Source organism: Myotis davidii, unplaced genomic scaffold (genome assembly GCF_000327345.1).
Source record: "Myotis davidii unplaced genomic scaffold, ASM32734v1 scaffold211, whole genome shotgun sequence".
Lineage (NCBI taxonomy): Eukaryota > Metazoa > Chordata > Mammalia > Chiroptera > Vespertilionidae > Myotis > Myotis davidii.
In genome coordinates, this window is record NW_006282523.1 from 1,038,062 (window position 1) to 1,052,360 (window position 14,299).

General features: G+C 62.5%; 1 protein-coding gene across 1 annotated transcript in view; it reads right to left on the reverse strand.

Moving 5' to 3' along the window:
* Positions 1-2,227: 2,227 nt before the first annotated feature.
* Positions 2,228-14,299, reverse strand: part of NPLOC4 (NPL4 homolog, ubiquitin recognition factor) — a 32,004-nt gene continuing 19,932 nt past the window's right edge. The window contains exons 10-17 of the mRNA XM_015559971.1: positions 13,913-13,984; positions 13,642-13,768; positions 11,646-11,806; positions 8,181-8,252; positions 5,835-5,930; positions 5,524-5,640; positions 4,241-4,343; positions 2,228-3,951 (exon numbers count right to left, since the gene is read on the reverse strand). Coding sequence (XP_015415457.1) covers positions 3,794-3,951; positions 4,241-4,343; positions 5,524-5,640; positions 5,835-5,930; positions 8,181-8,252; positions 11,646-11,806; positions 13,642-13,768; positions 13,913-13,984 — 906 coding nt within the window. The 3' untranslated portion in view covers positions 2,228-3,793. The remainder of the gene's footprint in view (positions 3,952-4,240; positions 4,344-5,523; positions 5,641-5,834; positions 5,931-8,180; positions 8,253-11,645; positions 11,807-13,641; positions 13,769-13,912; positions 13,985-14,299) is intronic.

Genomic DNA, 14,299 nt, shown 5'->3' on the forward strand with positions numbered 1-14,299 from the left:
ATTGGGGGGGGCCTGGATGCTGCGGGGCGGGAGCGGGCGGGCCGTGCCCGCTCCTGCTGCTTCCACAGCCAGAGGCTCTGGGCCTAGGGGTGGGTCCCATCCCTCTGACCTGCTGAGCCAGACGTGGACAGACGTGCCCCCTCCGTGCCTGGACACCTATGGGGTGTGGGTGTGTTGGTTTGCATGGACAGTGGGGTAAGCCAGAGGAATTCTGGGCTGGAGGCAGGGCCATAGAGAAAATGAGGGGGGTCACCAGCCATCATCCCCGGGGGTGAGTGGAGGGAGGGCAGGCAGCTCTGCCCCCACAGGGCTGCCCTCATCCTCCAGGGCTGGGGAGAAGTGGAGACCGAAGCACCCCTGAAGGTGCCTGCAGGCTACACCCCTCTCTAAGCCCGTGGGCCCAGCCAGCCTGGCTCAGTGGTTGAGTGTTGACCTATGAACCAGGAGGTCAGAGTTCGATCCTCGGTCAGGGCACAGGCCCAGGTTGCGGGCTCCATCCCCAGTGTGGGGCGTGCAGGAGGCAGCCCGTCCATGATTCTCATGATTGATGTTTCTCTCCCTCTCCCCTTTCTCTCTGAAATAAAACTATATATTTTTTAAAAAGCCAATGGGACAGCCTCCAAGGCCACCCATGAGAGGCACGTGGGGGGCACGGCAGGCATGGCATGCTGAAGGGGCCCAGCTGCCAAGTGTTCTCTGGCTTGGAGTTAAGCTGGCACCAGGGAGGCTGGTGACCCTGCCAAACAGAACCAGCAGCAGCGAACGTCCTCACTGCCCTTGAGGTGGAGGCGGGCACTCACCCCGGGCAGCAGCCAGCCGCTGTCCTCCCTGGCGCTGGGTGGGCAGCGGGCGCGTGGCACTGGCAGTGCTGCCCCCTCTATGCTGGGCGCTGGGAGGAGGCCACCAGGCACAGGGAAGGCCTTCCCATGGTGCCATGCTCCTTCCTAGCCACGTCCCACTCTAAAGCACCCTGCCCCCGCCCACACGTGTTCTGAGCTGCCCTGCTCAGCAAACTTGCAGGTTTCCCCACACTGTTAAGTGAGCGGCCCCCGGCCCACTACCTTCTGCCCGGCTAGCAGGCTCCTGGCCCCGAGCCCAGGCTGGCTGCACCTGTGACGTGCGGATTGATGAGCATCACCTGCCCGTCCAAACACCAAGGGGGCCTGGAGTGCCGATCGTGGAGGTCGGGCACGAGCAAAGGGCTATGGTTGGCTCAGACCCGAGGGGGACGGAGGGGCCCCCCTGCTCCCGGCCGGAAGCCTGGCAGCCAGTGGTCTGTGCCAAATCTGGAGGCAGTGTCACCTTCCTAAGGACAGATCACGTTCCCAGACGTGAGGGGGCAGGGGCTTCAGGCTGTGCAAGGCGCTGCTCAGAGGCAGCACAGCCGTGATGGGGTGCACGTGCAGGGTAGGAGGGCGGCCCTGAGATGGTTGCCAAGTAGTGCACTCCACCTGCTGGATCACTTGGGGGAGGTCCGAGAACCTTCCTTCCAGAACCAAGCTCAGCAGCCTCAGGTGCCCTCGGCCAGCACAGCGGCCACACCTGGGCGTGGGAGCTGGTGCGAGCCATGCTGGTGACAGCCTGTCTCAGGGAGGGGCCTGCCCACCAGCCCTGGTGCCTATATGCCTGTTCCGGGAGCAGTCACCGTGTGTGCTGACGGTGCACGAAGGCTGCCACCGAACCCAGAGGGCAGGTCGCTCAGGCCAGCAGCGTGTCCCTCTGGCCTGTTCCCTGCAGCTGAGGGGCTCCAGGGCTGCCCCCTTCCCCTGCTGCCTGGCCACACGCACCTGTCCCAGCACGCAGGCCCAGGAGTGACACCTGGGTGACGGTCAGGAAGGGCACCCAGGGAGGCCAGGCTCCCCTCTTCCTCCCCCACCTCCCACCTGCTGGGAGCAGAGCCCTGGAGCCTGGTGGGGCAGGGGTCCCTACCCTCCAGTGGTGCCTGCCTGACACGGCTTGTGAACTGGCCCTGCGGACAGGGAAAGCGCGCTGCAGGGATGTGGGAGCACCAAGGGGGAGGCGGGCCAGCAGCCGGCCGAGTTCACTCCGCCAACCTCCGCTGTGGGGCCTGGTAGCAGAGAGGGTTGTGCTCACACACGAGGGCAGGTGGACGCAGGGGGCTGGGCCCTCCCTGTGCAGGAGGTGGTGGCTGAGCTGCCTGAGCTCTTACTCTTTGGACAATAGAAGAAAGAGCATTATTGAACAAAGGGCGACTCAAAACCAGAAGCAGAGAATCACGCTTTTTCTTTCGCTAAAAGACACAGAACAAGTGGATTCCGATGCCAGGCTGAGTGAGGATGCTGGTGAGAAGCTAGCTGGGCAGGCGCAGGCCCTGGGCGGCGAGGTCCACCTGCAGCCTCCATCTGGCCGCAGGGACCACAGGCCAGGGCTGCTGGGAGGGCGACCGACGGTCTGTGCAGGTGGCTGTGCTCTGGGCGGCTACTCTGCCCCTCCTGCCCCCAGACCAGCCCTCTGCCCCGGCCGGACCCCTGATCAGCCCCCGCCGACGAGCAGACGAGTCTGTGCGGTGCACCTGGAGGTGCCAGACAGGGCTGTTCCCACTGCAGCCAACATCAAGCGCCTTCCTTGCACTGGGAGGTGGGGAGGGCCCCCAGGCCAGCCCCCCAGGGCAGATGTGGGGTTCCTAAGCAGCTGTGCCTGGGCTGGCCTCCCCAGTGGGTGCAGAGCAGCTCAGAGTCAGCAGCTCTTATTAAGGCAAAGAGGCATCAGTGCCCGCAGGATCCTGGGCAGGGCCCGGCCACAGCCCAGCCAGAGGATGTGCGGGGACCCCAGAGCACACGTGGGATGGCCAGACCTTGCACCACTGGCAGCCTTCCAGTGCCCTTGGCCGCCGACCCACGTGGTTTCACAACAGGCCAGGCCCCTCCCTCCCCCAGGCCTGTCTCAATGGCCACATCACTGTGTCAGAGGCCAGAGCCGGGCGAGGGCCCAGGAAGGAACTGTATGGGGGCAAAGGGACCAGAGCTTCCAGTCCTGGGCCACCTGGTCAGCTGTCTCACTGATGCCCAGCTGTGCCCTGCTCAGAGGGCCGGGCCTCTGCTGCCGCAGCCGGGCACCCAGCACAAGTCTCAGGCACTGAGGTTCACTTCCAAGGAGAACCGACGGTGGGTCGGTCCCCTTCTGCACTCACCACCCTGCACACTCCCACAGGGACTCCCTGGAGGGAAGGAAGTGGAAACTAGTCTCTCTCACTCCCCTTTTATGCAGTTTTTATCTTTAAAAAAATAAATAAAAGTCTTCTGGGCAGGAATTACTGATAACTGTTATTACGACCAATGCCAACTTTAAATCCCACCTGGAGGTCGGGTGAGAGCGGGAGAAGGGGTGGGCAGCAAAGTGACCTGCGGACCAAGCAGAAGGGAGGCCGCGAGCCCGTGGCCACTTGCGTTTCCACCAGACAATGGCTCCCGGGTGGGGGAGAAGTGGCCCCCACAGCAGGGTCTGCCCAGAGAACAGGCTGACAGAGGCCAGCAAGAGCCCAGCCAGGGCGGGGGGGGGGCAAGAGCAAACAGCGTCCAGAGGACGGGGGAGGCTGGCAGCAAGCACGCCCTCCCCTGCAGGCGGCGCTGTCGGGGCGCCAGTCCTCCCACCGAGAGGCGTCCGCGGCACCTGCCCCTCTGCTGGGAGGGGCTCCATCTTCCAGGAAAGCTGGTGCCGAGAGGCTTCGTGGGGGAGACCCTGGGGCAGCCCCCCGCCCTCCATGAAGAGTGGCCGTCTCCACGTCCAGCTTCAGAGCGGGCAGGGGCCCAGTCCTGCCAGCAGGGCCGAAGCCCTAGGTCCGGGGGAGGCTGCACATCTCGCAGTGGCCGGTGCCCGGCTGGTTCATGAAGGTGCAGTGCTCACAGGCCCACATGGCGGCCGCAGCGGCATGCGAGGAGCCCCCGACGGCTCCGTACTCCTGGAGGCCCGGAAGCTGCACCCCAACAGTGCCTGCAGAGGGGAGAAGCGGCTTGTCATTCTCACAGGGAGGACGTCCCACCAGCTAAGCTCAACCTCACTGCCCATCGGAGTCCACGTGGACGCCGAGCAGCTGCTCCGGAGTCTGGAAAGCTGAGCAGCTCACCACGCGCACTCACAGCCCGAGAGCGTGCGCCCAGCGCCCGGTGGCCGCCACACGGTCAGCACGTGTCTGTGGCCAGGCTGCCGGGGCCTCGGGAGCTGGGAGCGCTGGTCCCGGGAGCCCGAGGGGTGTCCTGGGATGAAGAGAGGGAGCACTTACTGCAGAGCTGCTCAATGGTAGCCCACTGCTCCGACTTCTTCCAGGTCTGGGCGAGCTCCTCGTTCCGGGTCCGCACGGCCTCCAGCAGCAAGCTGATGCTGTCCTGCAAAGCCAACAGGAGGGAACATGCGCGGCCTGCGGTGGACGGCTCCTACCTGTCGGCTTCTCCCCAGCATCACACACTTGGGAGGGGATGCGGAACCCTCACAGGCCGTCACTTTGAAACGCACGGCCACACACTCCCGTGCAGCACCAGTGCCAAACTGAGCCAGCACTTACATTCCTCCCATGCGCCGTGCCGCCACTGAACCATCTGTCAGCACCCAGATGACAGGCTCCTGGGCTGAGTTGGATGGGCAGGAGTCAAGGTCCTGCGTCCACGCCCCTCCTCAGGTCCCTTACCTTCTCAATCCCGCCTTCCAATACACACCACAGCCCAGGCCCCCAGGGCCAAAGGGCAGAGAATCAAACTGCTTTACAGGAGAGAGGGGGCGCAGTCCCTGCAGAAAGTGATGCCTGGCAGTGACGCCGACGGTCCCTGCTGCCCCGCAGGAGCTCTGACGGGGAGAGCCCGGCCCGGCCCGGCCCCACCCCTCCCACCGGACGGCGGCAGCTGATCCTGGGCCCGGAGCTGCACCTCTCTGGGTGTCTTGGTGCCTGGTGTGAAATGGCAGACAAAGCCAGTAAAATACAAGAGCAGCCACAGGCCAGCCGACAGAAAAGCCTGGGCTCCTTGGGGGGCCCCTCTGCTGCATCCGTTTCCTGGGGGGATGCGCTGAGTCAGCATCAGAGGCCCCTTCTCTCGTGCTTCCTGGGGCCTCGGGCAGAAAGGCCACCCACACCGGGTGCCACGGGGGCTCCTGGCGGGACGCTGCCCGCACCCAGGCCCGCCCGCTGAGAGTGCCTGCGCCGGGCACTCGCCCTCTCCTTCCTCTGTGTCCCATAGGCGCCAACTGCAGCTGCACGGGGCCTGGGTGCCTGCCCACCCGCCCGCCGACGGCCAGAGCAGCCGGCTAGGGAGGGAAGACAGGGAAGGAGCGGCTGTGGTTCTGGAGCTGCCCGGACAGGGCTCAGCCGGGGACCGAGCTAACCGCCCTCCGTCCCTGTCCCCCCGTGGTTCGCTCACACCAAGCAGACTGGCCCCACCGAGACGCGTCTGCAGGCAGACGCCGAGGGTGAGTCACTCTCCATCAATAGCACAGGGGGCAGGGGACTGGCCGCCTCCTCCAGAGGAAGAGGAAGAGGGTGCCCTGTGCCCAGCCCCCGGCACACTCGCTCCCCACCTGCAGAGGCATGACTTCGTTGGTGACCAGGAAGAGCAGGAGGTGGAAATCCGAGATGGTGTCCAAGAACATGGCGGAGGTATTCTGCGACAGGTAGGTGGCCAAACTGTGGAAGTCCTGGACGGAGGGCGGAGGGGAGACATGAACACCCATCGTTCCGGCCCGAAAGCCCTCCCTCCTGAGGCCTCCTGAGGGCTTCCAGGCCGACGGACATCACTCTCCCCTGCCTGCCCACCGCCGGACCAGGACCCCGGCCCTACCCAAACGGGCAGCAGGCACTTTGAATCCGGCTTCGAGAGCCGAGCGCTCACCTGTGTTTCCCCCAACACGTCCCGGTTTTCTATAGGAAACGGGTTTTGTGAAATAGAAAAAGTGTAAACTGGATCCTTGGGGAAAGTTGTCGTGATCTAAGGAACAGAAAGACAAACCGCGTCAGTGAACTGTGCGGACGGTGCGGGCGGCCCTCCGGACAGAGCAGCCCGAGCCTCGAGCACTCACAGAGCCAGCGGCCTCCCTGCCCACAAGGACGGCACCACTGGGCCACTCTGAGCGGACTCCGAACCTGACCCTGGGAAGCGCTCAGAGCAGTTTCCAGAAGCTTCCAAGACGGCCCCGCCCCCAGGCAGCTGCTGTCTGCCGCCTCGATACAACGCAGCCCCCCTGGGTCAGCAGAGGGCGGCTTCCAGCCGACGGGCATCCCGCCCCCTCCCCCCCCACCCGTGCTCTCCGTGGCCCTGGACGACCTCAAGGTGAACCACGGGCACGGCCCGGAGGCCGAGGAGGCAGCTCAGGAGCAGACTCTGCTCTACCTCTGGGTCTGAGGCCCTGCAGAGCAGCCGAGGGTCGGAGAGCCGCGCGAGCCCTGAAGTCCATGGGCTGCTCCAGAGTCAGGGCGGGAAGGGAATCGGGGCCTGAGATGGGGCACAGCTCCCTGTTGTCCCCCCAGAACAGCTGGAGTCAAGAGCCTGTGTCCAAAGAGAGCCGCGCCCTCGTTCGGCTCAGACGTGCTCTGGTGATGACGAGGGCACGTGAGACCCAGGGTGGTGCCCACGAGAGCCGCGTGGCCATGCCTGCCCCTTCGGTGGCCACAGCGTTCCCTCCGCAGTTCAGCACCAGCGGCAGCAGCCTGCGGGCCAGGCTCAGGGCAGCTCTTCTGGGTCCTCGGGCTGTTTCTAAAAGGTCAGGAGGCGGGCAGCAATGGGCGGTGCTGTGCCTCGCTGACCAGACGGGCGGGTCACAGCGGAGGGCGTGGACCTGAGCCACTGGCCCGTCCCAGCGGTGTGGCTTGTGGGCCACACCACCTCAGCCTTTCTGCTCATCTGTAAGATGAGGCTGACCCGGCGCCTGCACCTAAGGCTGCTCAGAGGATTAAATGCTCAGACATGTCAAGCCCTCAGGATGGCCACACACATACACGGGACTCAGTTTTAGCCGCTGTCACGGTTCGAAAGACGAGGGCAGGGTGGCCCATGCTGCTGGGACAAAGCCCGTGGACAGCTCGGTCCCTCCCTTTGGGAAGCAGAGCGCCTGCTAGTGGGTGAGAGTGGAGCGAAGGGAAGGGCTTGTTTGACGTGCACTTGCCCTGGAGAGCCCGGGACTAATCAGGGTGCCCAGGGTGTGGGCACAGGCCCAGGCACCGGGTCCTCTGCTTCAATCCTCTCCCTCCCGGCCCTTCTCGGGGCCGACTGGCCGATGCGTGGGCCCCTCCGACAACCTCCACAGGAGCCTGGGACATTGGCCCAGTCACAAGGTTTCAGACACCAGATGGCCTCGTCAGGCCTGGACCTGGGGGGCGAGGAGCTGAGTACTTGTCTGGCCCCTGCTGCCCGGGAACTTCTTCCACAGGAACTGGGCGTCACAGGGACCGTGCTCCCTCCTCTACCAAACACAACCGGGACCATGCGCGAGGCAAGAACTCAGGGTGGGTGGGCAGGTGGGCGGCCTCTGGGGGGGGACCTTAGGAAGCTGCTTCACAGCGCCGACTCCGCCTGAGAGTGTATCCGCGACCTGTCTGCCTCTGCATCACACCCAGGTGGTCTGAACCCAGATGCCTGCGGCCTGAGTAATCGCTATGTTCTTGGGCGCTGTCGACTGGATGCAGCACCGACGGGTGAGCTCCTGGGCCCGCCCTCCAACACGAGGCCTGCCTCACATGCCGTCCCAAGCCCAGCACAGCCCACGGGGCCCAGCAGTCAGAGCATTGCCTGCTGCTGTCGCGCTATCGTCAGGTCAGTCACCGCCTTGGTCTGTGGCCTCATCTGTGACCTGAGCCTGAGGCCAGAGCAGAGCTGAGACCCTGGGCAGATGCACGGGAGCAGGTGCCCTCTCGGCTCCTGGAGCTCCATCCAGGAAACCCCACTGCCCCCCCTGGAGGCCATGACGGCTGGTCCCTGAGGACCGGCCGTGGCAGCAGCTGTGACCAGGGCAGCACCTGCATCCGCCATGTGTGGACTGGTTGGTGGTATTTTGTTGCACTTCAGTTTGGGAGAAGTTAACACCTAATTGTTTTTAAGGGGAAAAACTAAAAGAAAAAGCCCTTAAAATTGAGGGCTCCTCAGGGAAGCCAGGAGCCCTCCCGGGCCTTGGCCTGCGCCAGCCGCCTTCCCCCCCGCAGCCCTGGCTCCAGCGTGCTCCTGGGGCCTGGGGCACACACTTACATCTATGATCAGATACTCCACGGGCAGCGGGCGGGCCAGCTGGGTGATCTCGTTGCCAAACTTGTCTATGTCCTGAAAGGGAAACAATGGTGAGTGGAAGTTTGCTGACCAGCGACCTTTCTCCCCTCGTGAGCTGTCTCCCCTGGTAAACGGCGACAGTTCTTGCTGAGGTGTGTGAAAGCAGGAAGGAAAGTGAGCCTTTTCCTGCAGGGCCCGCCTTCCATCCCTAGGAGCTCTCTGTGCTGCCTCCACGGGACTCGCTGGGCAGAAGGATGCCAGGCCCGCCCCACGGCCGCCTCTTCTCCACAGGCTCCCACGTGGGGCTGAGCGCTCCGTCTCCACGCTCTCACACCTCAGAAACCCCACTTGATGGAACTGAATACTTACACGTCTCTAAGAAAATGCGCACATGAGCCACATGCACACAAGGACACAGACACGGAAACCCGCCGCCAATCTGTCAGAGTCCACACAGTTTTGCTTTGTCAGATGCGGAACATAAAGTTTAATTATGGGGGAAACGGCCAGCATATGGTCATTAATCATAAAATGACAATTAAACCTGATTTATGTCAAACATGCTGTGTTCAAACAGGGCCCTGGAAATGAAACTCCTGAGACCGAGGCTTCTCATGAGGGATTCTGCAGGGGGGCACCACTTTGCATGGTGTAGTCACTCACGGAGTCGTAGCGGTTACACCCGTGCTTCCCAGTGACGGGGGCTTACGTGAAACTCTCTGTCTTAACGCTCTTGGACCCGCCTGGGTGCGAGCACGGCCACCCCCGCCGCCCCGGACGCAGAGCCCTCGGTCAGACCAAGCCCTGGAGGGGAGGAGGGGGTGCCCTGCGCTGGTTTCCTCGGCAGCCAAGCTGGCCCAGCTCACCGGCTCCCACCGGCAGCCAGAGGAGGGAGCCTGCTGAGGCCCGGGGCTCCGGAGGCGGCAGTTTCTCGATGGAGGAGACCAGGAGGCAGGAGTCAAATCCAATCCAACCAAACCACCACTTCCAACAATGCGCGCTCGCCCTACAAGCCCTAACCTGCAGCGACTCACACGTAAGGCGCCCATCGGAACTCGTCTTCAGGTTGAATGAAGCTCCGACCGCAGAAGCAGTCGCAGCATCTGCTCGCTGTGACCCCTCCCGGGGCTCTTTTTAAAGCCGCTCTCTCTGGCTAGCTGTTCTCTCTCAAATTTCACTACCCAACCACACCTCTCTGCTCCCCCAGAAGACAGAGGTGCTGCAGGCCCCTCTTCCCTGGGGGAAGAGCAGGCAACGCCCCCACCCCGTCTCACAGGCAATCACTTCCACAAGCGTCAGCAATGCCAGTTCAGGAGCTGGAGGAGACGCCTTCGTTCGACGTCAGGCAGCTGCCAAAGTGTCAGCAGTTTTAGCTCCTCCTTGAGCAAGACACTAAGTCAAAGATCGTGGTTCCTCCTGCCTCCCTCCCCGCCACGGCCACATCTGGACCCAGCGCACCAGCACGGAGACAGCGGAGAAGCCCAGGGCCCCTGCCTGCATGAGCGTTAAGGCGCCGGGCCTGGTGCTGGGACAGCAGCAAACCCCGCCCATCGGGTACCACCTGCTCTGGAAAAGGCGGGTGAAACCCTGAATGCACTGTTCTTCCCTAAGAACAGCCAAGAGGCAGCACACGGTGTGAGCAGCTTCACCTGCGACCTCACAGGCTGCAGTGGGAAGAAGTTCTCACCAGGCTCCTCACGCCAACGCTGCAGCACGGCCGCTTCACGCGTTAAGCCTGACCCAGTGCCCCAGGACAGTGGCTTCCACGCCCGCCTTCAGGCTCCACCCTCCAGGGCTACAAACGCGCAGCTAACAACCCACGGAAACAGCGTGAGACCAAGGCAGGAGCACAGGCCTGCGGGCACCTGCCAGCAGCACACAGCGCGACCCGAGAAAGCACACTGCCCACCTGGCAGAATTAAACACCACCCACAGCCACCTCAGGGTAATGACGAAATCCCGACAGCACGTCCTGGACGGTGAAACAGGACAAGAGCATGGGCTCTGGTGCTGCCCCAGAAGCCTGGCTGCAGGAGGACAGGCGGGGGGTGGGGGGTACGGGGTGCGGTCCTGGAAACCCCAACAGGACCCTCATGGGAATTAAGGGACAGAAACAGCAAAGGTGCTCGATACAGAAGTGTACCAGCTTCCACAGCAGCGGTTTGGAAACTTGCTTTTAGAAGGGGTTCTTTAGAACATGTGGGAGTTACAATACGTACATGTAGAACCCCACAAGACACGGCTGTGCAGGTGTAACAAAGGTTACTACGCAGCTGACCTCAAGATCAGGAGATGGCCTGGGGTCACCTGGACGCCCAGTGGAACAACAGGAGCCCCTCAAGGCCCTGCTGGCCTGAGACAGATGTTCCTGCGGGCCAGGCTGGGAGCTGCCCGGGGGGAACCGGGAGCCAGTGCTCCCACCTCAGGTGAAACAGGCGAGACCCGCACCGCTGTGGCCGGGATGGCCTGGAGCAGGTGCATGGAGCGGTCAGGGGAGTCACACGTGTTGTGTGTCACAACCACCCAGCTGCAGCCGTGCTAGGGCAGCAACAGAAATTAACACAAGGGCCCCAAACGACACCATCCACCCACAGACCCAGCAGCTTAACAAACCCGACAGGACACGCGTGCCAGGGCCCGGGCACATCCCGATGAGACCGCAAAAACCCTGACACGGGAGGACGGCTCAGCAGCGGGAAGAGCCGCGCTATGGACAGAGGGACCCGCGGGGTGACAGCGACCTCCTGGGGAAACCTGTGGGTCAGGTGACTGTGGCGCAAACCTTCAGCCCTGTCTACCCAGTGAAACGGCCTTGAAAAATGAAGACAAAGTACTTTCAGACATAAAGGCAGCCCTGCTCTCCGAGAAAGACAAAGTCCTGCGGCCGCAGGCGGTGCCAGGTGAGCCCTAGGCGGCTCGGAGTTGGGGCAGGCAGCGACCTCGGTCACGACCAGGGACAAGTCCGAGCTGAGCATGAGATGGGGTCTCTGGTCCCACCAGGAAGCACAGGACTCGTCATGGTCGACGCGGACAGCGCTTCTCAATAAGAGCAGTTTTACAGCTTTCACGAGAAACCAAGACTTAGCAGGGACAGTCACTTGTCTAAAGCGCCAGCGGAAACCTCGGCAGCTTCTGCAGAGCCCGTCACCGACCTCAGCTCCGTCTTTACTCCTGGGGAGGCCCTGACACGCACGTTGCCTTGTTTTTAGAGACCGAGCTTGTTGTGTTGCTCGGTTTGATTTGGTGTCTAAACGCCAGATCCAGCGAAGCCACGTCCACTTCCGGTTACAGGCCCTACCGAGCCCGGAACGCCTTCATCCACAGCTGAGACTAAACCACTGCAGTGGACCAATGGCCCAGTGGCCAGAAAGCACCAGAACCAGGCGGGGCCCAGGCAGGCCAGGGTCCACACGGCCTCCGTCCACTGGAAGCCCACCGTGTGTTTACCTTATAAAACACATCAGGCACGTACTGCTCACTGCTGGACTCCTTGACGTAGCCGAGCTCGGGCGCGTCCTTGCAGGGCAGCAGGCAGTCGTCCCGCACCAGCGCCATGCACTGGTTGGACACCTGGTACCCTTCAAAGTGGACCTGGTTGTCCGGACCACCTGCAAGAGAGACCTTCCGTGAGCACCCACAGGACACGCAGACAAGCCCGCATCTGCTCCTCTTTAGACCAACAGAGCAGACAAGCCGACGGGAGCCTGTTGTAGCTAAGATTTCAAAAACATCCAACAGCATCTTTCCGAGTGGCTTGAGCACCAGGCCTTGAACACAGGGCATGGAGCCGCCACAGCCGCGCCTCAAGCAGCCCCACCCAGGGCACCCTCGCTCAGAATTCGGGAAACAAGACGGTAAACATTCTCCAATATCCGCCCAAACTCCGCTCAGAGTCAAGTCCTGGGCTACTGGTTTGGAGCCTGCCTGCCAGCAAGCTTTCGTTCCAGTGAGGGGGATGCCTCTGGAGGCAGGAGGTGGGAGTGGGCGAGAGGACAGGACAGAGCCATGGCAGTGAGAGCAACGACAGCACCTGCTTCACCCCACGCAGCCTCTGCCTTGGAGAAACCTGCTTGGCCACCGGCGCTGCAGCGTGGCCGCCCAGGGCGCCGCTCTCCCTGCACCTGCATGGCCCCCACACGTCACTTTATGTCCCTCGATCCCACCCGTAAACCTCCAGTGAAAGTTAGTGACGGCTGCAAGCCGAGTGTCAGAGCTGCTGCGTGGGGCGGGGGGGGGCTCGGGAGACCAAGAGGAACCCGTCATCCTGAAAACATGCCTTTGGCCACCGAGTCACTCCCTACAGAAACAGTAATTAAAGGGGCAGGTTGCCCCAGCCTCTGGGGGCCGAGAACAGCAGATGGGGGAGGGGTCTGGAAATCTGGAAGGTGCTGGTTGCTCAGCAGTGGGGAAGGGTGAGCGGCTGCAGCCAAATGTCCTAAAAGACGGCAGACATTGCTGGGTTCAGGCGAGTCCCACCCAACCAACAGCTATTCACAGCCAAATGGCCTTGAACGGACCCGCACACTCAGGTAGATAACAGCCATTTTGTTGTTAACCCTTACCCAAGGGTATTTTTCCATTGATTTTTAGAGAAAGTTGAAGGGAGGGGGGAAAGAGGGGGAGAGGGAGATGGGAAGAGAGAAAGAGAGAGAGAGAGAGAGAGAGAGAGAGAGAAAGAGAGAGAGAGAGAGAGATGTGAGAGAGATACAAAAGTGTACCAGCTTCCACAGCAGCGGTTTGGAAACTTGCTTTAAGAAGGGGTTCTTTAGAACATGCGTGAGTTACAATACGTACATGCAGAACCCCACAAGACACGGCTGTGCAGGTGTAACAAAGGTTACTACGCAGCTGACCTCAAGATCAGGAGATGACCTGGGGTCACCTGGACGCCCAGTGGAACAACAGGAGCCCCTCAAGGCCGTGCTGGCCTGAGACAGATGTTCCTGCGGGCCAGGCTGGGAGCTGCCCGGGGGGAACCGGGAGCCAGTGCTCCCACCTCAGGTGAAACAGGCGAGACCCGCACCCGCTGTGGCCGGGATGGTCTGGAGCAGGTGCACGGAGCGGTCAAGGGAGTTAATGAATTAGTTGCCACCCCGACGGGCCCTGACCAGGACCCAGGGATTGATCCTGCAACTGAGGTACGTGCCCTTGACAGAATCGAACCCGAGACCCTTCAGTCCGTGGGCCGACGCTCCATCCACTGAGCCACACCAGCCAGATGACACCCCCGTTTTTATGACAGGATTTAGGTCGAGAGGGTCTCTGTGTAGCTGCAAAAGCAAACATGCAGCCCCCATCCAGGACAAGGTCCCAGGAGGACGTGTGACCTGAGGGAGGGTCCCTCTCGGCTCAGAGCCTCACAGTCACTTCGCGTCTCAGGAAACTGTAAGTGAAGGATGACAAGTGAACAATGACGTTCACAACGAAACGGTCTTGACGATACCTGTGGCCACGGCAGTAACGAACTTGGACCCAAAGTGCCCGTCCGGGGAGAGCCGGCACATGTTGGGGTGCTTGTTCTGGAAGTCCCCCGCGGTGATGCACTCCTCTGCGCTCAGGAAGTAGGTGTCCTGAGGAGAGAGCAGGTCACAGTGGCCTCCACGCCCCAGGAGACACTGCGGCCTCAACTGCAGGTCGTCGGAAACTGGTCGCAACCAACGCCCACGGCCTCCTGTGAACCAGCACGCCCAGCCGCCCAGCCGAGAGCCCCTCACCTTGTTCCGACTGTATCGGACGGTGCCCTTGCGGGTGTCTTCGGAGACGAGGTCTGTGAATATCCAGCCGACCTGCGGACCACGGACAGAGCTGAGCCTCTCCCGCAGCAGCCAGGCCACACCTGGGCCCCAACCTGCTCAGCTCAAGGCGGCCACCCTCCTGGTGCAAACAAGCCAAACGCACTGACCCGCCAGCCAAGTTCACGCCCAGCCCTGTGCCAAGTGCAGGGACCCCACGGTCAACAAGAGGCACAGACTGTCCGTGGGAACGGCCCTGCGCCGCCGAGAGGAAGCACACGGCCGAGTCCAGGTGCTGCAAGAGCCCCGGCCTGGAGGGGGCAGCACGGGCAGCACCTCGGGGACTGCGGCGGAGGGAGCCCCTGAGGT